We start from the raw sequence: 27,382 nt of genomic DNA on the forward strand, positions 1-27,382 counted from the left end.
GGGCCAGACAGAAACAGGGAGTCCCAAATGAGAATGAGAATCAGGTTGATGACGCCTTTGGCTTTTTGTTCCCTCTTCCGACGTATGGTTTGGTTTTCTCTGGCAGCCTAATCGACAGAAGAGGCTACATCCAGCCCGACACGCCGCAGCCAGCTGCACCCTCCAACGGGATGGCCGCGTACGGGGCCACACAGTCACAGAGCGACATGGTAGGAGTGCCTGCTGCGGCAGGCCCAGCGCTCCTGCAAAGGCTTCTCTTCTGCTTCTGTGTCACTAACCCAGTAACAAACCAAGCACTGCTAGAAACCTTTCCTGGACACCCACTGAAAGGCTCACTGGGGGGAAGGAAGCGTGAAGTGAAGGCTGTGCCCAGCAAAGGACGAGGGCCGTTGAGTGGTTGGTGTGTTCTAGGTCGGGTCGTGTAAGGGGAGGTACGCGTGCAAAAAGTCCTCCAGGAGCAGGACGTGGCACCTTGTGATGGGAAGCCCCCTTACACGGAACCAGGGCCTTGTCTAAGGAATGAGGTACCAATGCTGGCAGCAGGGCCGGCCGGGTAGTCCCTTTCCATGCCCTCGCCTCACTCCATGCAGTGGGTGGCCAGTTCCCCCGTCTCTCAGCCCAAACCTTAGATCAGCCATGCACAGCTTAATGCACGTAATCAGACAAGGTTTTCTTCATTAAGAGCCCAAACTGAGTAAGTCTCACCAAAGAAGGCTCACAGGTGTCCTGCGAGGTGTGGCATACGGACAGGCTTTGTTTCCAGTCTGCAGGTGGGAGACTTGGGGCCAGGGCGGGAGTCCCTCCATAGGTGCCTAAAAGCACAGTCAGGTCTGGCTCTGACCGTCAGTCTCTTAAAAACCCTTAGGTGTCTGGAAGACCATGGCTTTCCTCTGTTGGAGCGGATTTCCCTAAAGAAACTCCGTGTTTCAGGAGGGAACCCAATGTGACCCCACTTGGAGCTATTTATTCTTTGTAGATGGGAATCACCCAAAACAGAGTTTCCGTAACAAGCAGATCAAAGACCTGTCTTCTGGGGTAGACTGGAAAAACGAGAGCCTCTTGGACACTTTGTTTCAGCTTAGAACTGCTTCAGAAGCAACAGTCTCAAAGCTGTCTCAATAAGCGCTCAGGGAAACCGCTTCCTCCCTGTGACCCCTGAGAATGGGCTCGGGCCCCCAAGAGAAGCTTGCAGGGGGCTTGTCTGTCGGCGGCGGGGGCGTCTAGTTCGTGCTGTGGTGCTTTGCTTTGCTGATCAAGTGTCTGCTTGAAAGGCAAGTGCATGCGCGTCACGGTCCTTGCCACTCCACTCTGAAAGTGGCCACAGGACATCTTGTTCTGTCCGCACTCACCCACACAAGAGGCCCTTAAGGGTCACCGCCTTATTTTTAGAGGAGGGAAATGAGGACTGAGAGAGCAAGGAGAGAGGCCCACAGGAAAGGAGATGACATGTATGTGACACCAACTGTGTGCAAAGTACTTGAGCAGAATTTACTGAATCCAAACCAGCAATGCAAAGGGGCTGCTTGTCTCTCGCTTTTTTTTTTTTTTTTTTAAGCTAAGAGAGGGGATTCATCTGCCCCAGGGCACATAGCCACAAATTCATGGATCCAAAACCAGTCTGATGGCTAATGCCCATGTCTACTTCGTATACTGCCTCCTTTCTGTGAACAGGCACTATGGACAACAGTATCCATGTTCGGAAGTCTTTCTCAGAGATCGGCAGGTGCACAACAAAAGTCCTATAAGGAGAAAGTTCCTGTTTGCGATCCTGATCATGGCTCCCACCGATAACTCCTGGGATGTGTGCTCGAGCTTTCACACACTGTGTCTGTATTCTCTAGTTCGTTCGGTAACTGAGTCCCTGCTGTGTGCTGAGGACTCAACTCGGGGGTAGGGATGCGAGGTCTCTGGAGTGCAGTCCCTCTGTCCTCGAGGAGGCAGCGGTCTGGGGACAGGTTACACACACATACATGAAGGATGCAGGAGGAGCCCTCACTAGACGCTGCCTCTGAGGGCAGGGGTCCTTACCAAACTCAATGAACTTAGGTTTGTTTCACGCCCTGACTCCCGTGGTACTGAGCTCACCCTGCTCTGCACTTTCTCTAGATTTAAGAAGTAAACAAGGCCCCCTTCAAGGTGTTGACACTGTTAAGCCACTTTATGTTAAGATGGGATGAGGGCATACTTTGTTAATTCCACAAACATTTATTGAGCACCTACTGTGTGCCTCTATGCTAGACAAAGAGGGCAGGTTTGACAAAGGGGACATGGTGGTTATTTTGCTTCGTACAGTTAATCGGAGTCATCAAAATTACCCTTATGCCTCTGGGGTCCAGGCCATCTAGACCCGCACCGTGACCCCAGTTAAGGACATACTCCGGAGGGCACTGGCCTGGCAGGAATGGTTAGGGTACATGCCTGAAGGGCCAGTCAGATTGGGGGCTTGGGCAGAGCTCTGACCTGCATCAGAGCTTCTTCAGGCCCAACCTGGTAACCGTGGCATCCTGAGTCATGACCGGGGGGACTGAGTGAGGCCCCATGACCCCAGGCGACTTGCCAAGGCTGACGGCACTTGGACTTCATGCCCTGTTTGCCTCGGTCACCCGAGTGGAGGTGGAAGACGCCACGTCCCACAGCCCCGTGTCGCCACCAGCACACAGAAAGGGGAAGAGTTTCATTCATTTCTTTGTCCAGGCATGCACAGATCTTTCCAGAAGAGCGTATAAGCTCTTCTGGACAAGGTACTGAAAGTGCCATGGGATGTAAAGGAATGATCAAGGCTCAGGTCGGCCTGGGGAGCCTTCCAGTATCGTAACACTCCAGTTGCCACAACCCTAATGACATGTGCAGACTGTAAGTTCAGATACATGACATTCTGCATACGCTTTCTGGACCAGTGGCTCCCCCTGACTCCCGTGGACTCCACAGTAAAGAAATTCCACATCGCTGAGTTCTATGGTCCACCTTCTCCCTATCAGAGACAAAATCTAAAAACCCGGTAAAGTCTGCTCCAGATTTGGTAAAATAGTGCAGTCGGGGACACAGGTCCCTGAGCCAGGCTGTCCCAGCAGTGACTTAAAAATGTGCAGGGATGTGTCTTTGACATGGGGTGCACTTCACAGTCAGCCACCAGGCTTGACTTCTTCTCTCCAAGAGGAGATGGGGATTAATTGTGCAAAGAGCCAGGCTTCTGCCGCTTGCTAGGTGAATGACCTTGACAAGTTGCTTAACCTCTCTGCCTCAGTGTTTTCCTGGGAACATCAATGGGAACATTGATACCCTTTGTAAGGTTTCTATGGGGATTAGGTGAGTTAATGCATGTTAAGCACTTAAAACCTTGCCTGGCACAAGGTGAGTGTTATGTAAGTATTAGCTCTATTATTATTACTATCATCATCTCCCTGATATCCATGATGACAAGGTCAACCAGGTGAATTGCATCCACGCTCAGTAACTTGAACAGCAATGGACATGACCCAGGTGAGGGAAGGAGTCTTGATGGAAGCAGAGAGTGAGAGCTCTAGTCCTGGCTCTCACCAGTTATCCCCCTGACTAAGCAAGTCACTCTGCTTCTGTGGTCCTCAGTTTTCCCCACCTGCAAAATGCGACCTGAGGCTAATTTGTCTCTGAAGTCCCATTTAGCTAGAAGCTCTTTGTGAATCTCTGATCTTTGCAGCTTGACAGGTCAGAAGAGCAGAGAACAACTTCTCAGTCCCGATCCACAGGAAAGGGAGCCAGCTCCTCCCAGAAAAGGGTAAACACTGTGACCCTTGGCCCTCCCACTCCTGCCACCCACCTTGACCCAGACTCAAGACCCTGCTGCAGTCTGGGCTTTATACCAAAAATTCCCCTTATTTGTCTCATACTTCTCAAATTTCTAGGATAAATCCTACTTAGCCGTGATGTATAATCCCTCTTATATGTTGCTGGCTTTGGTTTGCGGGGTGTTCTGTTGAGGATTTCTACATCTATATTCATAAAAGATTTTCGTCTGCAGTTTCCTTTTCTTGTTTTGTCTGGCGTTGGGATCAGGATAATATTAGCTTCATAGACTGAGTTGAGAAGTGTTTCTTCCTCTTCTGTTTTTTGGAAGAATTTATGAAGAACTGGGATTAATTCCTTTTAAAAGATCTGGTAGAATTCACTAGTGAGGGCGCCTGGGTGGCTCAGTGGGTTAAGCCGCTGCCTTCGGCTCGGCTCAGGTCATGATCCCAGGTCCTGGGTTCGAGCCCCACATCGGGCTTTCTGCTCAGCAGGGAGCCTGCTTCCTCCTCTCTCTCTGCCTACTTGTGATTTCTCTCTGTCAAATGAATAATAAATAAAATCTTAAAAAAAAAAAAAAAGAATTCACTAGTGAGGCTCTCTGGTCCTGAGCTTTTCTTTGTAGATAGTTTGTAGTTGTAGATAGTTTTCTTTGTAGATAGTTTTTTGATTATGAATTCACTTACTACTTTTCACAGGGCTATTGAGATGTTTTACTTCTTCTTACATCAGTTTCGAGAGCACTTGTCTTTCTAGGAATTTATTTTACAAAGTTACCTAATCTGTTGCCCTTGTCTCTTCGGTCATATCATTATTGTTTTATTATGGAAATAGATGAAAGGAAGGAAAGTTAAGGACTGAAAAAGTATAACAAATAGGAAGAGTAATTTATAGATGTGAAAGGAGAGGGAATGTGGTGGGAGGGAAGGAACATGGGTAAAGTGAGCCCTGAAGGGGGAAACCGGTGTTTTGTGTTTGCCACCTGTTGTGAAATGCTTGTAAGTCCCCCAGAGGAGAGAGCTGGGGGACCCTACCAAAGTGACTTCCAACATGGGCTGCAGGTCCTGCTCTGGGTAATGTTAGAACCAGGAGAAATACACAAGCGTTTTCCAGAAATTGTCAAAATATGGAAAAAGGAGCTTAAATATTTCAAGACTGACCATAATTCCTTGAGGCAGATTATGACATGCCTTTCTTTAGACTTGCTTCGTCTGCCTCCAACAGACACCCCAACCAAGACCACCTCAAACCGAGCCAACACATCAGGCCCAGCAGCGCTTGGGCAGAAAGAACCCCAATCCCTGCAGGTTTTCTAGTGCTGAGAGCCCAGTGGACGTCCAGGCACTTACCTTCTGCCGTTCAAGAGCTGTGCATCATTGCTAGGAGCGATTTGTCCACAAGCAACCCACCGTCTTCCTTTTTATTTATTTATTTCATTTATTAGATGTAATTAGAGCACACGATCAATAAAAAATGTTCTTGGGTCCCAATTCCCAATGAGACAGATGTGAAAACTGGCTTCAAGTCCTTTAAAGTTGAATTTAAATCACAACGTGAATCTAACAACAACTACAACAAACAAGGTGCATTTCAGGCAGTTCTAAAAGTGGAACCAAGTTTATTTAATACAGAATTATACTGTGGTCAGGGGGTCTCTGCTGGGGCGTTTTCACTCTGCAGTCAGCAGAGTGTGGACAGTGTTGATACTATTACTGCAGGGATCATCTCATTTAACCCCCACAACAACCTACAAGGTATTCCCTGTTAGGTCTGTTATTAAACGAAACGAGACTGAGACAAATGAAAGTTATTTGAAGTTTTATTTTATGATAAGTATTAGAAGTCAGACTGATTGACCAGGGGAACGAGACTGAAACAAAGTGAAAGTTATCCAAACCTCTATTCTATGCTAAGTATTAGAAGTCAGACTGACCGGTCATGGCCTCCTCCGAAGAGAGCGACCCAAAAGCCTGGCCACTCATGGGTGGCCAATGAGATTGTAACACACAGAAAAGTTGCATAGTCATGTTAGGTCACACGCAGGTGGCCAATTGAATTACAGTTTACTCTATAGTAGTTGTTTGAACTAACCTATCACTCTGGTCAGAATTGGTGCTCAAGTTTGGTGCCCAAAAGGCGGAGTTTACATTCTTTGGTGGTTAGGGAGACAGTATGTGTGCTTTACTGATTGGATGTCTCCACCTGGCCTGACTCGTCCTTGTATTCTGGGCTTTGTTATTAGGAACTGGCCGACCATATTTTACTGGTTTCCCAGACTTGCTTCTAAGTAAGTTTCTCGGAGGCAGGGGGACAGGGTTAATTTAAGTTTTACTGCACAAACAACAAAATGGCTTTTAACCAAGATGGAGTCGCTCTGGCTAAATAGGTCCTTACATTCCCATTTTGCAAAGCATGAAACTGAGGCTTTAGAATGATGCCTGGCTTGCTCAGAGTCACAGAGCCCGGCTGCTTTCTGCTGATTCAACTCCAGAAGCCTTCAAATCGGTGTCAGCTGAACCTCTTCAGATCTGGCCCTTGCATCTGGCAGCCGAGGTCATTACAACCCAGTGGGCCTCAGCCCTGGGTGAACCTTAGGATCCCGACGCTGATATCCTGAGCCCAGCTCAGTCGGAATCCCCAGGTGGTAGTGCAACCACTGGCATTTTATTGACCCCAGAGGTGATTTTAACCGTCAGCCAGCATTGGAACCCATCACCATAGCCTTCAACTTCTCTTGAATTCTCCAAGAGCTTTGGGTTAAAAGGAGTGATTTTTGAGCCATATTTTGCTCTGACACAACGTTTTTCTTGAAAAACCTTAGCTGAATTGACTCAACTAAGACATGCTCTGTTCAGAGAATATCCATACTCGGGTGTACGGAGGATTTCAGCAGAATGTTCTAGCAAACGAGAGGCCGGGCAGTTGTGGGACTCCAAACAGAGGTACTTGGGTTTCAGGCAAAGCTTTCTGGAGGAGATGACATCAGAGCCAAATAGTAAGAGGTTCATTAAAATGCATTAGCCACCCAGAGGTGGGAGAGACACACCACACAGAGCATGGACAGATAGATCACAGGTGCAAGTGGGGTGCCCCTGTGTGCCCGTGCAGGAGCCGGAGAACTGAGTTACCAGGCTGTGGGCTGCAAAGCAGGTGTTGGAGGGAGCGTGTGAAGAGCCTTGCGTGCCTTATAAGTAGCATGGATTTCTCCACAAGGCAGGGAGCCGTTGCAGAGAGCAATACCATCAGGTTTTCTTGGGGTGAATGGAGCCCAGGAGGTCCCATGTGGTGCAGAGGGAGGCCTGTTAATATGGAGACGGGGAAAACAGAAGACCTTCACAGTAGGCCTTGCGGCAGTGGGGCTGCTCGGGGCAGCCGAGGTGGGTTTAGAAAAGAGGCAGCAGCCGTCAGGGCTGGAGTCTCTGTGGAGGGCTGGGGACAAGGAGCCAGGGATGCCCACCCCCGCCTTTCAGCTTGGTGACAAGCTGGTCATAAAATTCACCAAAGGAAACACAGGGAGAGGGGGAGGGGGAAGCTGAAGGTGCCCATAGATAGCTGGGGGTGGCGGGGAGGTGTGCTGCCGATAGTGGGGAAAACTTACAGATGGCTCCCTCCCTGTGCTTATGAAGGAATGATGTGGTTTGTAGAAATTCACTTTGAAATAGTAGAGATGTGGGTCAGTTTTATTAGTTGTCCTAGAAATAACAGCCGATCGGCATTGTTAACAAAGCATGAGCTGCCTGTGTTTGTCATCTCTTAACTGATTTCGTCTCTCCTGCTGGAAGAGTCTTTTCTCGAAAATCAACATGTAATATCTTTTCCTGACTTTCTCTCACCCACCCCTGTCAACTCTGCCCTCACCAAGTCAAATCAAGTCTCTTGATCGAATTAGACACTATCAAGGATGAGCGGATAAAGCTGAAAGATGATGAGGGGAAAATGCAAATGGACAGATTTCAGTACTCAGCGCAGTGTGGAAAGGTAGAGAGAGAGCTCCGTGTGGCATCACAGCCCCTGGGCTTGTATTTGCCAGTCCTCACCCTGGGGCTGGGACATCAGGGACATCAAGTCCTTTAATCCCAAGAGCCTCCAGTTCCTAAACTGTGAAGGGAAAAAGGGGAGAGTGGTGAACAGTGGCGATTAGAACTGACTGAGACCCTGTCTGTCCCATCCTCCCAGCCCCAGCCGATAACACAGCCTGGAACGCAGGAGGAGCTCCTTAGACGTTCAGCTGAGTGTGTGTGAACGTCCCCGTCTCAGGGCCTTGCTCCTGGGGGTTCTGCGCAAACACTGGTTTGTTCCTGTCTTTATTTCTCCACCTCATTCCTTCCTCTCTCCAGTTTTGTCACATCTGCAAAAGGCTCCCCTATGAATATGAAACTAGGAACCAGAGGGACGGAGTTCTCTTTGGTGCAGGGACAGCCTTGGTAGGATCAAATCAGTCCATGGGCCGAGAGACCAGAGGTCATGGCTAGTCTACCCTCTGGACACTGTAAGCCAAGTGCCTGTGTGCTTTTCCAGGGATGGTGACAATCTTTAAGACTTGAAAACACATGATGAGCTCTAAAACGTGTAAACTACAAAATTGGAATTAATACATGTTTAATGTCTACAAGACACATGATGTCAACTTCATTCATCGTTAATTTTATTAATTAAACTAAACCCAGCACTTACGTGATTTATTCAACCAGTATTGCAGAATTCTCCGTGCATCATCTGAAAAAAATAAATAGTAAGAAAAAGAAGTTATGCAAGATTAAACAATAATGTTAAATCACAGCACAAGAAGGAAGCTCTCCTCCTAACCTACATTTTAAGTGTGTTTTAGAAGTATAGAGTATTTCTGGAACCGTAATTGAGCACTCATAGACCCCCAGAAGATGGCTTCGTGGCCAAGCAGACATAAACAATGCCCAGTGCTAATACTTTTGACAAGAATTGGAGCAGAAGCCATAAATAATTTCACTCGCCCTTCATTTGTATACAAGACCGTCTAGAAAACTCCCAGCTTTGCTTTTAACAGCATTGAACCTGTGTGCTAGGTTTATTTCAAACAAGAAGTCAGCGAGAGTAAAATAAAATATATCCCAACATGAGCAATTTTATTTGAAAATCTGCAGAAACAGAAAGTAAATTATCTCTGCACTGTTTTCACCTCGTAACATTAAGTGACAATGTGTGTGACATCTGATCATCTGAAACCATCAGTTCCTTTGTACGTTAAATGACAGTGCTTTGTCCCGGCGGTCAGTCAGCCAGCACTCACACAGCAAACACAGCGGACCCGGGCTCATGCCCCCATTGTTTCTCCTGCTGCCAGCACGAGGGTCTTTTCATAGACAGTCTTCCAAGAGATTGGGTTTCTGTTCCAGTGGTCTTCTGCATTTGGATGATTTTTTTACTTTTTTTTTTTTTTTTAAGATTTTTATTTATTTATTTATTTATTTGACAGAGAGATAGAGAGCACAAATAAGCAGAGCGGCAGGCAGAGGCAGAGGGAGAAACAGGCTCCCTGCTGAGCAAGGAGCCCCATGCAGGGCTCCATCCCAGGACCCTGGGATCACGACCTGAGCCCACGGCAGCGGCTTAACCCACTGAGACACCCAGGCGTCCCTGATTTTTTTACTTTCAGAATGGCGGTTTCATAGAATTCAACCCAATATTTGATAAATAGGAACCTTTAAAGGGTTGTTTTGGAATGATAGCATGAGTCTCTCAATTTCCCGTTTGTACTGGATGGACTGTCACTGCCCAGTATCCAGGCGCTTGATTGGTTTTTCTTAAGATTATGTGAGTGGTTAGATCTCTAAAAGACACCTAAGGGCGTCTTGGTGTTAGTGCTGGAGCGTTAAGCCCTGGACCAAGTTACAGAGAAGAAAGTAAGCAGTGATGTCGCCCCCTACTGGTTGAAGAGAGGAGTCCGCTCAGGAAAAGCCGAGAAGGTGGGGGGTGGCTTGAGAAGGGTGAGCTTTTCTGGAGAAGTGTCTGTTCATGTCTTCTGCCCATTTTTTGACTGGGTTATTAGTTTTGAGTATTGAGTTTGAGAAATTCTTTATAGATCTTGAATATCAGCCCTTTGTCTGTACTGTCATTTGCAAATATCTTCTCCCATTCCTGGGTTGCCTCTTAGTTTTGTTGACTGTTTCCTTTGCTGTGCAGAAGCTTTTGATCTCGATGAAGTCCCAAAAGTTCATTTTCGCTTGTCTTTGGAGACATGTGTTGAAAGAAGTTGCTGTGGCCAGTGTCGAAGAGGTTACTGCCTGGGTTCTCCTCTAGGATTTTGATGGATTCCTGTCTCTCATTGAGGTCTTTCATCCATTTTTGAGTCTATTTTTGTGTCTGGTGTAAGAGAATGGTCCAATTTCATCCTTCTGTATGTAGCTATCCAATTTTCCCAGAACCTTATATTGAAGAAACTTTTTTTTTTTTTTAAGATTTTATTTATTTGACAGAGAGATCACAAGCAGGCAGAGAGGCAGGCAGAGAGAGAGGAGGAAGCAGGCTCCCTGCTGAGCAGAGAGCCCGATGCGGGGCTCGATCCCAGGACTCTGAGATCATGACCTGAGCTGAAGGCAGCAGCTTAACCCACTGAGCCACCCAGGCGCCCCGAAACTGTCTTTTTTCTTTTAGATATTTTTTTCCTGATTTGTCAAGGATTAGTTAACCATGGAGTTGAGAGTCCATTTCTGGACTCTCATTGGTCTGTTCCATTGGTCTGTTCCATTGTGTGTCTGTTTTTGTGCCAGTACAATGCTGTCTTGGTGATCACAGCTTTGTAATACAGCTTGAAGACATGCAACGTGATGCCCCCAGCTTTGCTTTTCTTTTTCACCCTTACCTTGGCAATTCGGGATCTTTTTCAGTTCCATACAAATTTTAGGATTTGTTTGTTCCAGCTCTTTGAAAAATGTCAATGGTATTTTAATAGTGATGGCATTGTAAGTATAAATTGCTCTGGGGAGGATACACATTTTGATGTTTATTCTTCTAATCTATGAGCATGGAATATTTTTCCATCTTTTTGTTTCTTCCTCAATTTCTTTCATGAGTGTTCTGTAGTTTCTAGAGTATAGATCCTTTACCTCTTTAGTTAGGTTTATTTCCTTTGTATCTTATGGGTTTTGTTGCTGTTGTGAACGGAACTGATTCCTTAATTTCTCTTTCTATAGTTACATTGTTAATGTATAGAAAAACAGCTGATTTCTGTGCATTGATTTTTTATCCTGCCACATTGCTGAATTGCTGTATGAGTTCTAGTAATTTGGGGGTGGAGTCTTTTGGTTTTTCCACATACAGAGGGAGAGTTTGACTTCTTCTTTGCCAATTTGATTGTTAAGAATAGAGCTACGCTACGACCCAGCAATGACACTACTGGGTATTTACCCCAAAGATACAGATGTAGTGAAAAGAAGGGGCACGTGCACACCAATGTTCATAGCAACAATGTCCTTGATAGCCAAACTGTGGAAGGAGCTGAGATGCCCTTCATTAGATGAATGGATAAAGAAGATGTGGCCCATATACACAAGGGAATATTACTCAGCCATCAGAAAGGATGAATAGCCACCATTTGCATCAACATGGATGGAACTGGAGGAGATTATGTTAAGCAAAGTAAGTCAGGCAGAGAAAGACAGTTATCATATGGTTTCACTCATATGTGGAACGTAAGCAATAGCACAGAGGACCATAGAGGAAGGGAGGGAAATCCAAAGGGAGGAGAAATCAGAGAGGGAGATGAACCATGAGAAACTATGGATCCCGAGAAACAATCTCGGGGGTTCAGAGGAAGAGGGTGTGGGGAGGGGGTAACAGGGCAATGGGTATCGAGGAAGGCACCTGCTATGATGAGCACTGGGTGTTACACTTAACTAACGAATCACTGAATACTACATCAAAAACTAATTATGTACTATACAGTGGCTAGCTGAATATAATAAAAAATAAATAGACAAATAAGAAAAGAAAGGCTGACCTTTGAGAAGAGAGAGGTGGAAAGGAAGACAGGGAAGGAAGAAGAGGAAGAAGAAAGAAGAAATGGGCAAATAAAAATCAGAAGCAGAGGTGAAAAGGAGGAGGTATAAGTACATCGTTTCATGGATCACCTCCATAGTGACCTTGAAAATATCAGCCGAGTTATCAAGTGGAATTGCAACCATGAAGGTTTATCAACCCATCCTCCTGGGAACTTTGGCATTGTGCAAAATGAGGGAATGCTAACCTTAAAAACAAAACAACAACCAAAAAAAGGAGCTTCCCAATCATTGAGTCTTTTCTAAGAAGGAGATGTTCAAAACATGCGAAGTTAATTTGAGAATTATAGTCCCTTGTTGGAATCCAATAAAGTCCATTGTCACGTGGAGCCAATAAGAGATTTATATGGGCAAACTCCAGTAGAACAAATCCTGGTCCCTGGGTGCCCCCATGTGGGGTTGGTTGTCTAAAGGAAAATCAGTTCAAATGGGACAAATTCTTTTCAAAGTTTTGGGTCAGCAGGATTTAGACACTTAGGTTCATCGTCCCGGTAACTGTGCTCACTGATGTCACTGCCGCAAGTTAAAGTGGTGGGAAGGGATGCATGGCAGAGAGTAGGTTAATTATTAATATGAAAGTAGTCCCTATGATGAAAGAAATATCCATAACTATACTCAGAAAGATAGTCATCTTTTTAAATGTTTGAAGAAATCAATGTAGGAGAGAGGCTTGAAGTCAGTTAGTACAAGCCAGGGTTCAAAATAGTCATTTTGAAAATATTTCTGAGTCACTTATATTTAGACTTTTTTTTAATGCAATAGTTCAGGGTCAATTGTTTTTCATGTGTCTAAGCCCTTAGGCTTTACCTCTGGTAATCGGAACACTGTTTTTCATAGTCCTGACCAGGAGGCTGAGCACGGATTTGTTACCGTTTTAATGAATTGTCAGTTTGGCCACAGGAAAGCTCTGTAATGTGTACAGGAGTGGACCCGGGTTTGGAGGGGGCTTTCTCTTTAAGAGAAAGAAAACAATTTGCCAGGAACTGGGACTTGATCTCAAGCCTCATAGTTTCAGAATAAACCCACCTCCGGGTACAGGCGGTCCTGTTAGAGGCGGCAGTGATGTCGGTCATACAAAGCCTTCCAGACCACATCCAGCTCCACCTGACGTCCCCAGTGATCACAAGGTCTAAGGAACTAACTGACCACTTCCTCCCAGGGGAATCTGGCTCTGCAGTGGGCATGGCTGGAGGGGAGTGACCAGGGAAAAGGACCTGGGAAGTGAGCTGGAGACAGGAGGGGGGGCTACCTCTCCCCTTACCCTGGTGCCCCTGACCTTGAAAATCTCCAGCTCTGACCTTTCACATAATCCTCTGTGAGTCTGCAAGAGTCAGTCTTGCACCGATCCCTAAAATAGAATTTGCCAATTAGTGTTCAATAAAAAGGAAGTCTTTCTGCAGGCAACAGAGACAAGCAAGTCTGATTTGCAGTTTTATCTTTCCTTAGAGCCCAGGGTGCTGGGTAGACAGAAGGTATGAGGCATGGGGGGAGCTCCAGCAGGGAAGATTTGAGAACAGGATCCTGGCCTCCAGGCACAGCTCAGCCCCGGGGTCGCTCGCCGGCCTGCTCCCAGGCTGCACCGAGCCCCGCGCCCCGGAAAGTGGAGGAAGCGGTGAGGGAGCCCAGCTGTCTTGGTCATCAAGGAGACCAAACGGTGCTTTTCACAAAACGTTCATTGCAAAGCACAATATATCCAAAGCCCTGGGACGGTTTCCAGAAGATGAATGTTTAATCAGGAAGGTTGCTCTTCTCTGCCTCTGCCCTGTTAAGGCCGAGCCGGTGTGTTGGGCCAGCCTGACCGTACGGGAGAGCGTGAGCAACACCTGCCGGCGCCAGCCTGCCCGCGGCCCCCGCCTCGCAGCGCAGCATCTCCCACCAGAAAGCAGCCCACCCCACCCCCAGCCGGCAGCTGGAACCCGGTGCCCGACCAGCCCACGGGAAAGCACTGCGGTGGCAGAAACCACGGGGTGGTGATGGGGAAAACGAGAACAGGAGATTCCAGCCCTCGCCCGGGGCCCTCAGTGTTCCTGAGCTCCCTGGACCGGGAGGAAGGCTGATGGAGAGTGAGGGTCTCCCCCGAGACTTGCTTTCCTTCGGTAAAGAACTCTATTTTTGCCTGAAATTGGGTCTTTCACCTTTGCAAGCCTGTGAATTCACAGAGACTGCAGCTCTCCCTCCTCCTCAGTGGGCTGGGGGCTGGCCTGCCCCTCGCGGTTGTAGAAAGAAACCCATCTGGCCAAAGGACGCACACACTGGAGCGAATGAAAGAAAAGCCGAGTGTCCACTGACAGATGAATGGACAGAGAAGATGCGGTGTAGATCCACGACGGAATACTATGCAGCCATCCAAAAGAATGAAATCTTGCCATGTGCAACGATGTGGATGGACCTAGAGGGTATTAGGCTAAATGAAGTAAGTCGGTCAGAGAAAGATAAATGCCATATGATTTCACTCCTTTGTGGAATTTGAGAAACAAAATAGATGAACATAGAGGAAGGGAAGGAAAAATAAAATAAGAAAACAGGGAAGCAAACCATGAGACCCTTCACTACAGAAACAAACTGAGGGTTGCTGGAGGGGAGGTGAGTCGGTAACTGGGTGATGGGCACTGAGGAGGGCACGTGATGTAACGAGGTCTGGGTGTCACATGCAACTGACCAATCACTGAGCTCTGCCTCTGAAACTAATAACACGCTATGTGTTAACTAAATTGAATTTAAATAAAAAAATTTTTAAAAGAAAGGAAGGAAGGAAAGGAAGAGCAAGAAAGAATGAAAGGAAGGAAGGAAGAGAGAGAGAAAGAGAAAGAAAGAGAGGGAGGAAGGAAGGAAGAAAGCCCCAGTAAGTCGGAATTTCTATAAACTCTCTCTCCTGCCAAAAGTGTGTGTGGGGATGGTTCTTCTGTTCCCTGCACGGAGGTGGGGGAGTGATGGCAGCTCTAGGTGTCCCCTGGGCAGGACAGTGAGCCACCTTCACCACAAAACCGCTGGGACAGGTCCTACAGGAACTCAGGAGTTCTGAAAAGGAGAAGAGGGGATAGTAAGACAAGGTTTATGAAGTACCTACTATGTGTCCCGTGCAGTAGTAGAAAGAGTTTCATGGTCAAGCAAACCCAGCCCCAAACCCAGCCTCACTCTTATCTGTAAGGTCTTGAGCAAGCCACTCGTTCACTTCAGCCTCAGGGGGGAAATGTGTTTGTTCTAAGAACTTCTGAAGAAACAGTGCAGTGCCTCGCTTCCTGCTCGAACCTAAAGTCAGACCCGTTCTTCCTCCTCCTGGTCGAAGAGCAGTTCCTGAAACTCTCGAAGGACTGACCGCACACGCTCAAGTTCAAGATCTCTGAATGCCGCCGAGGCCTCTTCTGGCTGATCCAGACCTGCTCCGTCGCTCGAGGGAGGGCTCCATGCTCCACGTCCCACGTCCCACATCCCACGTCCCACATTCCAGCAGCTCAAAATATGTTTACACCATTTCTTCACCCAGTGAGTGAAATGAGGGAAAGGACGTGAGGTGTGACATGACGTAAGAACACTTAGAAGAAAAGGAAACATCTTGTAAAATGTTGGCATTCTCTTTCACGGATTAAAAAAAACACAGAAGCTCAAGGGTTCTAGAAGCGGATGGAAATTTAGCAGTGGGGAATTCTGGGGCTTTGTGAACAACAGTCTGACCAGACCCTGAGGGGCTTCTCTCTCTCTCTCTCTTTCTTTCTTTCTTTCCTTCTTGTAGAAAAATATACAAAACACAAAATTTACCCTTTTAACCATTTTTCAGTGTCTGGTTCGGTGGCAATAAGTTCACTCACAGGGTTGTACAAAGATGGCTACTGTCCATCTCCAGGCCTCTTCGTCTCTCAAAACTAAGACTCTGTCCCCAGGCACACTGGCTCCCTCTTCCCTCCCCCCAGGCCTGGGCACCCACCCTTCTCTCTCTACTTTCTGTCATTGGGAAGTTAATTCTTCTGGGTACCGCATGTGTTGTCATGGAATATTCGCCCACTTGTGACTGGCTTACCTCACTCAGCACGATGTCCTCAGGGTTCATCCGTGTGGTAGGCTGTGTCAGGATTTCCTTCCTGTCCACGGCTCAGCTGTGGCCCGTCGTCCGTCTAGACCACGTTTTGTGGATCTGTTCATCTGCAGACGGAACCCTGCTTCCACCTCTTGGCTCTTGTGACTAATGCTGCTGTGAGCGTGGGTGCAGGCCTCTGTATTTGTAAAACAATCGAGTAAAAGGGGTTTCCAGCCTGCAAGCAGCGGCCACCGATCACCAGAGACAACTCTAGGTGGTGAAGCCTGTGACTGTCTCCATGGGATTTTTCCTTAATTAGGTCGTGTCTGGGGGTCAAGGGCCAGGAGCGTCGTGCCTTCGGCTGCACGTAACTCCCTGGGCACCTGTGGGTCCCCCCCAGTGGCTTATTTCGGTGCACGTGTTTTGCAGGTGCTGGGCGTCCCTGGCTGATACCAGGCCCCTGTGCGTGCTCTCTGCCTTGTCTCACTGAGCATCACTAATGGGTCTCTCTCTCTCTCTCTCTCTCTCACATCCCGCCCTTCCCCTTCCCGTGCCCCCTCCCCCCCACCCCATGCCCATCGCCTCTCTGCCTTCTGGTTGCCGGCTCCCTCCTGCTGCCCAGTGCGACCAGGACCAGTGCATTCAGAGCACCAAATTCGTTTTGCAGGCCGCGGCCACGCCCCTGCTGCAGAGCGAGCCCAGCCTCACCAGCGACGAGCTGCACCTGCCCGGGAAGCCGGGCCTGGGCACACCCTGCGCCAGCCTGACCCTCGGGCAGCCCACGCCGCCCTCCTCCATGCCCAACCTCACCGCCGAGGCGGCGCTCACAGACATCCTGCCCCTGAAAGACGAGCACGTGGGCCACCAGTTCCTGACCCCGGAGGAAGCGCCCTCGCCGCCGCGGATGCTGGCGGGCAGCCCCCTGGCCCACAGCCGCACCATGCACGTGCTGGGGCTGGCCAGCCAGGACTCCCTGCACGAGGACTCGGTGCGCGGTCTGGTGAAGCTCAGCTCCGTGTGACCGCAGCCCGGGGAGAGGGGCGGCGGACCGCGGGAGCTTGGCCGTGACCCGGTTCCAAGGCGGGGAGGACAACTCCGGGTCCTGGGGCACCCAGACCCCTCAGAGCGCAAACGGATGGCCCTTCCAGGGCAGAAGAGGGCAGGGCCCGAATGCCTACAGCTTGGGTTGAGTGGAATTTTCTTCCCCACCCTGACTGCTTTGATCACCGTGAAAATGGAGAAGTGGCTATTTCCAGGCGACTGGCATTTGAGGGGTGGGCCTGGGGAGAGAGGAGCAGCCTCCGGGGCTGCGGTCTGAGCCCAGGAGGAAAGGACCCGGCCGGGATGGCTGTTCTGCGTGCGGTCCGCCCGCTGCTCTGGGGACAGACACACGGGAAGGTTGAGGACGCTGGTGGCCAGACTGAATTTGCACTTACATGTTATGCTACTAATATTTGAACTAGACATACCATTCCATTTGTTAATTTAAAAACAAAAACAAAAACCTAAAGGGGATTAAAAAAAAAAAGACCAGATCTGGATTTGCATGCCACGCTACGTCTGTTTCCAAGTGGTGTTGGTATTCAAACAGAAATGCTGCTTGCTTGCTTTCTTTCTTTCTTCTAATTTGGTGAATTTTCAAGTGCTGTTTTAGGGGAAGCCAGTGCAGCACAACAAGGCTCATGGACAACGCCGACACGCGCCAGCTTCTCGAGCTTCGTTAGACGGGGGCAGGTGGCGCCCGGGCTACGGGGCTGCCGGGTTGTACCCTATCAAGTATCAGTTCACCTTCTGTTGGGTAGTTAGACGAGCTTTGTGTCATACCACGCCTGCCACAGTCTCCACCTCCTTGTGTGACCAAACGTCCTGTGGGCAGCCAATAAAATGACGTCCTCTGTTATTTCGGATCTGCGTACAGTTATCCTTAACAGCTTCAATGATGACACAGTCATCTGGCTGACCTATGGAGAGTGTGGTTTCACCAAAGTATTCCTAGCGAGGAACGGTCCCCAAACAGCCAAAAGTAAAATCTTGGAATGGGGGAGGGGGGATTTACGGGATGATTTCTCAGGTAAGCGGGTAGCTTTCCAACAGTGTTTTGTTTTTCTCTTTTTTTTCTTTGTCTTTCTGATATGGTCTCAGCAGAATTTGTTCCACATTGACCGATTGCCACAGGGCGATTAATCCACGGGTGACGGGAGAGGGCGCGCAGGGACAAGGCCACCGTGAGGCGGTCTTGACTACGCCCTATTCCATAAGGTCAGTGCTTGGAAAGGGCAGTGCGAGGTTCTCCTTGGGTATCAGAAAATGAGGAGAAACCGGCTTCATGTCTGGGCCCCGAGCATGAGCTGATCATTCTCACCCAGACATGAAGCAGAGTGGAATTAAGAAAATTACTGCTTCATTCGTTCATTTATCATCGAGAAGGGCGCAGGCTCTGTATTTAAGGAATCAGTCACTTCGGAGGCAGCTGCGGGGACTCAGCAGGCTCTGTCCAGGCTTCTCTCCAGACGATAAATTCAACCACCCAATCAACTCAAGTTCAAAATCAAGCTGGGGCTCCTCACAACGGTGTGAAACACCAGCTGCCCCAACGATTTGCATTTATGGAAAAAGGCTGTTTCTCCCATGAAAGAGTTGCCATTTTATAGAAAAGGAAAGCAGAAAAGGAAAAGAAAAGCACAATTTAAAGTCTCATCTGGAATAAAGCCCATTCTTTGTTGGTGGAGAATCTCCTGTGCTGAAAATAACCCCACAATTCTGGCTTGGTGGTGTCTTGGAACCACTGTAACTTTTCATGCTGTCTATACAGATAGAAAACAGGAAAGGCAGATGGTGTGTAGCCTTTATTGACCTCCCGGACCTCCTAGCTCCTTGTGCTTGCTTGGAATTTATAATAAGGGGACAGAGCTCTTCCTTACACAGCCACACACACACACACACACACACACTCATTCACGGTCACGAACCCATAGGGATTCTCTCCTTGCCTGCACTGCCTGGGAGCAAAAAGCAATAGCCCCACGATGTGCCTTCCAGAACTTTCCTAACCCTTTGCTCTCTGCCCCCTTCCATCTGCTGCCCAGAGACCCTGGGAGAGTGTTGGCCCTGGGGAAAGGATGGGTCACTTCTCACTGCAGTGTCTGTGTGGCTTGGTCCACTCCTAGTTTCTTCACCTGGAAGGTGAAGACAATGAACTTTTGAGTCTTTCCATTTCTATCATCTAATTCAGGGGTTGCTGATTTCCCAGGATTGGTCCCTCTTTCCACCTCCTTATGATAAAATCCAAGAAGTAAGGATCTTTCATGTCTTTAATAACCAATACTTACATAATATATATTACTGATCCTCCACACACCCCCAACCTTATCTCCTGTACCCATGGACATCATTTATCGGAAAGGGGATTGGGAATTTCAGTGAAACAAATCAAAGCTATCAAGCCCATTCGGGGTCCAGCAGGGAGATTAACTTGAATAGGCCCATTTGCTATAACAATGAACTTCTTAAAGCCCCAGACCAGAGAGATACTCACAGCCCTTTAGTCTGTGGCTTAGAAAAGAGGGAGAGTCTGTGGAATGAAGGACTATGATCCGGGGAGCTCCCATCTTCCCCTGATCTCAGGAAAGGGACTTCTGGCGATGGGTCTGCATTTCCCATTAATTGATAAATATATATATTTTTAAATGTTGGCTGGTTTCATCAAGCTGTGGCTGCATATAGACCTTGATCTTTCTAAATTCTGTCGGTGTGTTATGGAGCGATTGCATGCTGGCTATGAAAATAAGATTAATATTTTACTGTGCTATTAAAGCTTGGACCATTATCAAACCTATGCACACGCATACACATACACTCACTCACTTTGTTGTCTAAAAATTCATCTGCTTTCCTCCTCCCAGGAGTGCTTTGGGCACTGCAGGCTTCCCAGGAACTCAGAGGCTGAATTGAGCCTGAGTGCCCTGGTCCTGGGGAGGATGTTGGCTGGAGCGTCAGGGCGGCTGCTAGCCTGCCCGCCGAAAGGGCAGGATGACATGACATTCCGTGCCTAGGGAGAATCGGCTGGCATTTGTGCTGACCCACTTGAAAAAATGCTCATTCCAGCGTTCAGCCTGGGAGGGTGATGCCATAGCCCCAGCCTGTGCCAGCAAAATGCCGAATACCCGTTCTGGCCCAGAATAACACCAAGGAAGACCCTTGTGCTCAGCTCAGCCCCCTCCAAGGACCCCGTAATCCCCCCCCACCCACATTGTGTTTAGGATTACTGACTGGGATTCAAAACAAGAGGCACACCCCATTTTATGAGCCATGCTTCTGCTGGACCTAAATGGGTTTTCAGAAGCCCCCTAGCTTTTCACTACCTGGGCTTGGGCCTGGCCTTCTTATCGGATTCAACAGCAAGGCTATGAATTTGCCTAAAATGACAGGAAGTGTCCCTGGCATCGGGGCTGTAATAGCATCTCCGGGAAAATGCCGGAATCCAAGCCATCTGGGGACCGCCATCACTGGTTTCTGAGGGGCACAGCCTGATGGGCTCCTCTGTGGGTCTCAGAGCCTCCTTGCTCCCCAAAGAGGGGAACTGCAACTCAATGCCCCCTTCCCGAGCTCCACAAACAGTCAGCCTCTTCACCAGAAACCCAGGGCTTTCCCACCTTGGCTGGTGGTTTTGAGTTAGCCAGAAGGCATCAGGAACTTGCATTCATTGTTTAAGGAACGTTTTGAAGTGAGTTGTCTGTCATTCGTCCACATGACCACTGCCTCACCTGTTCGGGTCTTGATCATGTAAGAAAAGAGACTAAAGGGAACAAATGTCAAATATACTTTTCTGATTAATGCCTTAAACTGTTTTGAAGCTGAGCCTAAGTCAAATCAATGTTTACATTTTTTATTAAGTATCTGTAAGTTCTGGGAGTCAAGCATATTCTTGTCCAAAGGAGAGAGCCTTTCAAATGAAGTCTTATTCCCCGGTCCCCTCCACAGGTCCTGGAGCTCTGTGTATGGCCTCGTATGCCATTTTCCATGTGCCTGCCTCAAAAACCACCCCCCCATTTGTTCCCTCGAGATGCAACCCCCCCCCCGTCTCTGTCTTCTAACGATAAGTTATTGAAATATTAAATAAGCTGAAAGTCGTTTTCTTTCAAATGAATGTCAAAGATGCTCATGGCTTTTTGTAACTGGGGAAATCCTCCGTCTAGTTGCCCACTGTAAGGTCCTCACCATACAGCCAGGATGGATTTTCAGACGAGTGGTCAGGACATTAATCCAGCCGTGGAAAATAATTGGGAGCCTGAAGATTAGATTGTTTCTGGAGCAACTGAATTTGCAGCTGCCACAAAACTAGATAAATGGCCTTAACTGGAATTATTTTCTAAATCTCCTAAACCCCAGGAATCACCTACAGAATGGGCTGGAAACACAAAGACTTTTCTTCCATCTTGTGCAACACGAAGACTTTTCTCCACCCGCTGTTGACTTTTTAAGAGACACTTGGTATTGCTGATGAAGACATGAATGGATAGCTCTCTGTCTGCCCTAGATATGCTAAGATGGATAGTTATACTGAGAGGCCATGTGGCCTATCCAAGGAGACATGTTTCCCGGGTTCTACATGAATGGACATGGTTTTAGCCTGCAGTTTAAAAGAAAAGGAAAGAAAAAAAAGGGAAGATTACATCCTCACTTACTATTTACCCAGGGCATTCTGTGTTGGTATTTCACATGAGTCAAACATTTTGGTGTGAAAGGGTGGGAAAAAAGGCCTTTTAAACTCTTAGTGGATTCAAAGCCCTGAATCGGAACAATGGTGAACACACTATAATACAGAGCGTTGCATGTTTTCCGAGATACTTATGCTTATTGAAGTGCCTTTCATGTTTTAATCAATGTTTGCAGAATCTATCTTAAACCTGAAGTGAATTAAGAAAGTATTTTCCTCCTTCAATAAAAACTGCTAATGGCATCAAATGTAAACCTCAGTCTTTATAAGATTTTCAAGGTCAACAAGGTGTAGGGAAGAATCAGATCGATTTGCATCCAGTGAGTTTTCACTGTGTAGACACACTGTGTAGACACTCCTCTGAAGAGTACTGGATTTTCTGGTCACAGATATCTAGATTGGTTTCTTACAGCTGTGATTCTCAACTTTTTTAAATTCGCAAGTGACTTTAGAGCAACTAAGAACTTCAAACCCCATAATCTTCTTGCTCTGTGTTCCGCCTTCTAACACACACACACACCCCAGCCTTTAACTTTGCCAGATAAGAATTGTGTTTGGCTACTAGTAACAAAATCTCCGAGTAACAGTGGCTTAACAAAGAGATGAGTTTTCTGTCATGCAAAGTAAGTCCAGCGGTAGGCAATCCAGAGTCAGTGATGGCTCCATAATGTCATCAGTGTCCTGAACCCTTTCTTTCTGTTCTGCCATTCTTAGCATTGACTTTCATCCTCAGGCTCACTTCATGGCCACAAGATAGCTCCTGCAGCTCCAGCCATGAAAGCCATATTCCAGGAAGGAAACAAAGGGAAAGAGCAAAATGGGTACAAGACACTTAAGAACGCTCCCTTCAGAGAGCCATTCCCAAATCTTACTCAGATTTCTCCATTGCCAATGTCAAGTCACATAACAACCCCTGAGCACAAAAGAGGCAGGAATTATGGTGTGTTAGCTGGACACATTATTGCCCCAAATAATGTCAAGTTCTGTAAGGAAGAAGGACAAAATGAGTATTTACTAGATCATCACAATGGATAACCTCATCTCCTCCTTACTGAAAAAGAGACCTGCTAGTTGAGTTCATCCATTCTCCGCTCCACCAGAAAAGCTTTGTCTTCACCCACTTTTTCTCTCTTTGGAGAGAGTTTCTATTTACTAAAGTAGGCTTGACCTAGGCTGTTCCATGACCTCTAGGATCCAGCCCTTTCTCTTGCATCTTCAGTTTCTCTCTTTTCATTCGTTGCTCTTTCTAGGTCACCACGCTTTTCTTCATTAAAAAAAAAGGAAAAACAAAAACAAAAAAATCCTCTTCCTTGACCTTCATCCCTGGCATTCCCTCATGCCACACTCATGAGACTGGCGCTCCAAGGTCTCCAATGGCCAAATCCAGCAGCATTGGTCTACCTTCTCTTTCGCATCTCGGAAGCATCTGGCACCATGGTGCTGCCTGGGTGGACCATGGGGGCATGGAAGGCAAGCTGCGGTTGGATGGCCTCGAGGCTCCTTCTCAGGCAAACTCTCTGTGCTTCACCACTGTGCTTCCACCCTCTGGCTCAGTGACATTGTTGTTCCAGTTGGCACCTCCTTGCATTCTGCTTCCTTCTCACACCCCCCTAAATAAGGACACACCCTCTGCCCTTCACTCTCCTGGCTCTCCTCCCCTGCAGAGACTTTTCCACTCCCAATGCCTTCTCGTCCTTCCTCTATAGTGAACTCCAGCCTCTCTATCTCCTGGATCACCTCCCTCCCCAGTGCCAGCCCACATCTGAACCAGCTGTCTAGGAGGAGAAAGTTTTCAGACAGGATTCTGGCTCTGGCTTGCTGGAAACTAGCTCTCCAACACTTGGGTGATGGGTAGAGCCTCTGCACCTAGTTTCCTTACCTGTTTATGAATGGCTTCTGATGCACATGCTACTCTTGGCTCAGTGTCCACTTAGATGTTCCATCATCACCCTAAACTCAGAATACCTAAAATTGAATTCCACATCTTTTCCCCAAAACCAGTCCTTATTTTAGTTGCTGCTTCCCTAGTAGAGTCCTAGGCTGAATATTCTGGAATGGTCTTTGACTCTTCATTACTCTCCATATCCAGTCAGGTGTCCAATCCCTTCTAGTCTTGCTTTATAATATCCATCAGATCTGTCCTTCTTTTCTACTGGATTGCTGTCTTCACTGTCTTCCTCAGAGTGTTATGGTGGCTCCAAGAAGTCTCCTTCCGGGCGCCTGGGTGGCTCAGTGGGTTAAGCCTCTGCCTTCGGCTCAGGTCATGATCTCAGGGTCCTGGGATCGAGGCCTGCATCGGGCTCTCTGCTCAGTGGGGAGCCTGCTTCCTCCTCTCTCTCTATGCCTGCCTCTCTGCATACTTCTGATCTCTCTCTCTCTGTTTCAAATTAAAAAAAAAAACAAAAAAAAACAGACTATGTGAAAACACATTAAAAAAAAAAAAAAAAGTCTCCTTCCAAAGCTTTGCCTAAGCCTATCCATCCCATGTAACCCAGACAAATTGGTCTTCCCCAACCATGCTAGGTGCATGTCAGACCCTAGGCAGGAGACCGTCAAAGGCTTTTTCTTGCCCATATGCTGCTTAAACCAACACCAAAGCCTCTATTCTCTGGCCTCAACTAGTATTTCTGTCCTCTGTCCCTTTCTTCCTGTGCTCCCCTCTCTGACCATCTGGCCTCCTCACCTTCTGGTAGGAGTCATGCACTTCCCACCCTCCCCATCTTCCCTCTGCTCTTCCTGACTCTCCCCATAGTCCTTCCTAGCTTTCAAGGCCTTGCTCAAGGGCCGACACTTCCATAAGCTCTCTGACAGGCCGAGGGACTGCTTTCCTCAGAATTCTTAAATTGACCTGTCAGGTATTTTCTTAAATTGAGGTATAATTCACATACCATAAGTTTACCATAAGTTCACCCTTTTAAAATGTACGACTCAGTGGTTTTTTAGTATATTTACAAGATTACACCACCAGCACATCCAAAACATGTCTGTCACACATTCGATGCTCTTTCTAGAATACCTGTTACTCACATTCTCATGCAAAGGTTCTCTCTCCCCAGAAAACATGGGGGTGTGCCAGGCAGGACAATTCACTCGGGCACGGAATCCTCAAATGCTCAGGAAGACGGGGGTTCAGGTGAGGAGGGTACAGTGACAACAGTTCAAGAAACAGAGACCCAAACTTCTAAGGGGACCCCATCCTTAGACCTCACAGCCTCAGCAGAAAGCCGAGCCATCTTCTCTTTTAACCCCTTTGGTGTCCATTGTAAGGAAATGTGGTTGTTGAGATGCAAGGCGCTGTGTGGAGGGAGCCTGAGTGGGGGCAGTCTTGGTCTGCTCCTCAGACCCAGAACATCTGTGCTCCCTCCACAAGCCCACCTGAGGCTTCCCTTCCATTCCCTGTGGCGTATATTCTACTTTGGGATAAAATTGCGGTCATCAATCATCATTTTATAAAATTCCAATAGAAAAAAAGTTAACTTTGGGGTGCCTGGGTGGCTCAGTTGATTAAGCGTCTGCCTTCAGCTCAGGTCATGATCCCAGAGTGCTGGGATCGAGTCCCGCATCAGGATCCCCGTTCAGCAAGGAGTCTGCTTCTCCTTCTACCTCTGCCCCTCCCCCCTGTGCTCCATCTCTCTCTCTGCTCTCTCTTTCAAATAAATAAAATCTTAAAAAATAGTTAATCTTCTAAATATATAATTTGTGATCAATAGTAAGGTAACTTAGATTATTTGGGGACTGCATGCTTTAAAAAATTTTGTTTAATAAAAATCTATTAACCAGTTTCATTGACAAGCATTGTTGGCTGCATGACACAGGGTTAGTCCCTGAAAAATGTGTCTTGCTTCCCATATCATAGAATGCGTACACCGTATACTCATATATTGTAATTATTTATTTCTGGACTACAGATATTTAATAAAAGAGGCCTTGAAATAAGACATAAAATAAACATTCATATGCCGCTTTGCTAAAATCCCATTTTTGCACCGTGCGTACACATCACGGCGCTGATGCTAACATCCGTGTCTGGGCTCCAGACAAGCATCCGCAGAGCCAACGGTTTGATGAGATGCCAGATGACTGACAAAGGGATGGTAGTAGCTCCCTCTTATGTCACAAACAAGGCTGACTGTAATGCAGAACGGAGAAAGAAATGAGCGATGGCATATACTCACGTATGAAGGCATATACCATACACTCGAATATATTAGACTCTTACATGTTCATACACACTACTTTTTATATAGAGATATATTTTCTATACTTTTCACTGATGGATTGTATTCCAGAAATTGGCATGGAATTTAGAATGTATTTTCTCATGGAAGCGAACATCTTAAATGATATTTAGAACCTAGGTCAGTTGCAAAATAATCCGTAACTGACCTGAAATAATGCAAGCAACAAACCTGGGCTCTAAATTCCCCAAAGTTCTCTAAGTTCTGAGTCCTGAGGCTGGCGCTCTGACCCGGGGACCCCCAGGCCCCCTCGAGAGTAGACCACCCCTTGCTTTTATTTTTACCCCACCAACAAAGAGTAAATCCATCTAAGAAACACATGGACCTCAGATTTTTAAAATCTGTACTAGGGACAAACAAAACAGTGGAAAGGAAGCCTTACATTTTCTATTTCCAGAGATTCAAAATAGTGAAACCCCTTATAACGCATTTAACGTACCTCTTAGAAACAAGCTTTTCCTTTATATTTAGAGCCTTCAGGAACGTCAGCTGAGATGATTCCCCAGCAGAAATTCTAGATGATTCCACAGCTGGATCCAACTTGACCAAACGTGGAGAGCTCACTGGAGATTGAGAATTTATTTTTTTGTTTGTTTGTTAATACCCTGAATCAAAGCACGCATTCTGTCTTGAGGCATGCCTAGCTGACATTGATCATTGTGTGAAAAAAACAGTGATTATTTTGTAAAGCCTTTTCAAAATGTTTCCTTGAAACCTAGTCAATACTCTGGAAATGTACGGAGGTGAAGACTCTATGCAAGGCTTCTTCTTAGTGTCCTTTTTTGAGAAATTTGGTCAGCAAACATCTGTTGGTGGCACCTGTTTTCTGATTGAAATCTAGCCTGAGTATTGAAATTTAATTAGTTAGGTCAGTCTGGAAGCTGCACCAGAAAACACAATTTCTTGGGATAATGCGAACAGATGGATTCAGAAGCCACCAAGGATTATTCCAAACCCACTGTTCTCATGGAAATATCAAATAGGGTTCTCCGTGTCCCTAAGTAACAGCTTCAGACCAGCTGTGTTGAGGTCATAGGAGGGCCCTGTGAACTGATGCTCTGTTATCTTACTGAAATCTTCGGGTGCCTTGCCTTCCATAGGCATCTGCCCAAGATCTGGATAAAAATTAACTTTCTGCCGTAAAATCTAACCCAAGAGCATGATAGAAGGTAACTGAAAATGTGACCCTTTCAGGAAGCTCAGAACCACCTTGAGTTCTCCTTTTACACTGGTTTGGAACTCTCCATGTGCCCCCTCCCCTTCACAAAGACACCCCTTCACTTCTCCTTCTGTCTTATACGGGATCCAAGCTAGGGACTTCATAATACAAACCCAGTCACCTCTGGACGTGGCATCTTCCCTGTGACTTGGCACTTCCTCAGGACCAACAGACTTCTCTATCTTTCCAGGATTGAACTTCCAGCTGTGATGGCTGATCTACTTTTAAATTCTATATTGTCAAAAGGAAGGGGTAGCATTTCTTTCTTCCAGACCCCTCCTTATCAGTTCATTGGCAGGTGGGATCTGTCCTAAAAAGAATTCCTTAACTCTTTCCTCAGCATCCTTCACCTGCCAGGAGGGAGGCTGAGTCACAGAGCTGCAGAGGAGAGCAGTGCTCTTT

At 47.2% G+C, this 27,382-nt stretch overlaps 1 protein-coding gene across 3 annotated transcripts in view; it reads left to right on the top strand.

Annotated features, from left to right (window-relative positions):
* Positions 1-21,771, top strand: part of ZDHHC14 (zinc finger DHHC-type palmitoyltransferase 14) — a 272,226-nt gene extending 250,455 nt beyond the window's left edge. For 2 of the 3 annotated variants that reach the window (XM_047732878.1, XM_047732880.1), the window contains exons 8-9: positions 107-209; positions 16,430-21,771. In XM_047732878.1, the coding sequence (XP_047588834.1) occupies positions 107-209; positions 16,430-16,828 (502 nt within the window). In that variant the 3' untranslated portion in view covers positions 16,829-21,771. The remainder of the gene's footprint in view (positions 1-106; positions 210-16,429) is intronic. The other variant, XM_047732879.1, reaches the window with a different exon arrangement.
* Positions 21,772-27,382: the final 5,611 nt, after the last annotated feature.

The sequence above is a fragment of the Lutra lutra genome, chromosome 6 (genome assembly GCF_902655055.1).
Source record: "Lutra lutra chromosome 6, mLutLut1.2, whole genome shotgun sequence".
NCBI lineage: Eukaryota > Metazoa > Chordata > Mammalia > Carnivora > Mustelidae > Lutra > Lutra lutra.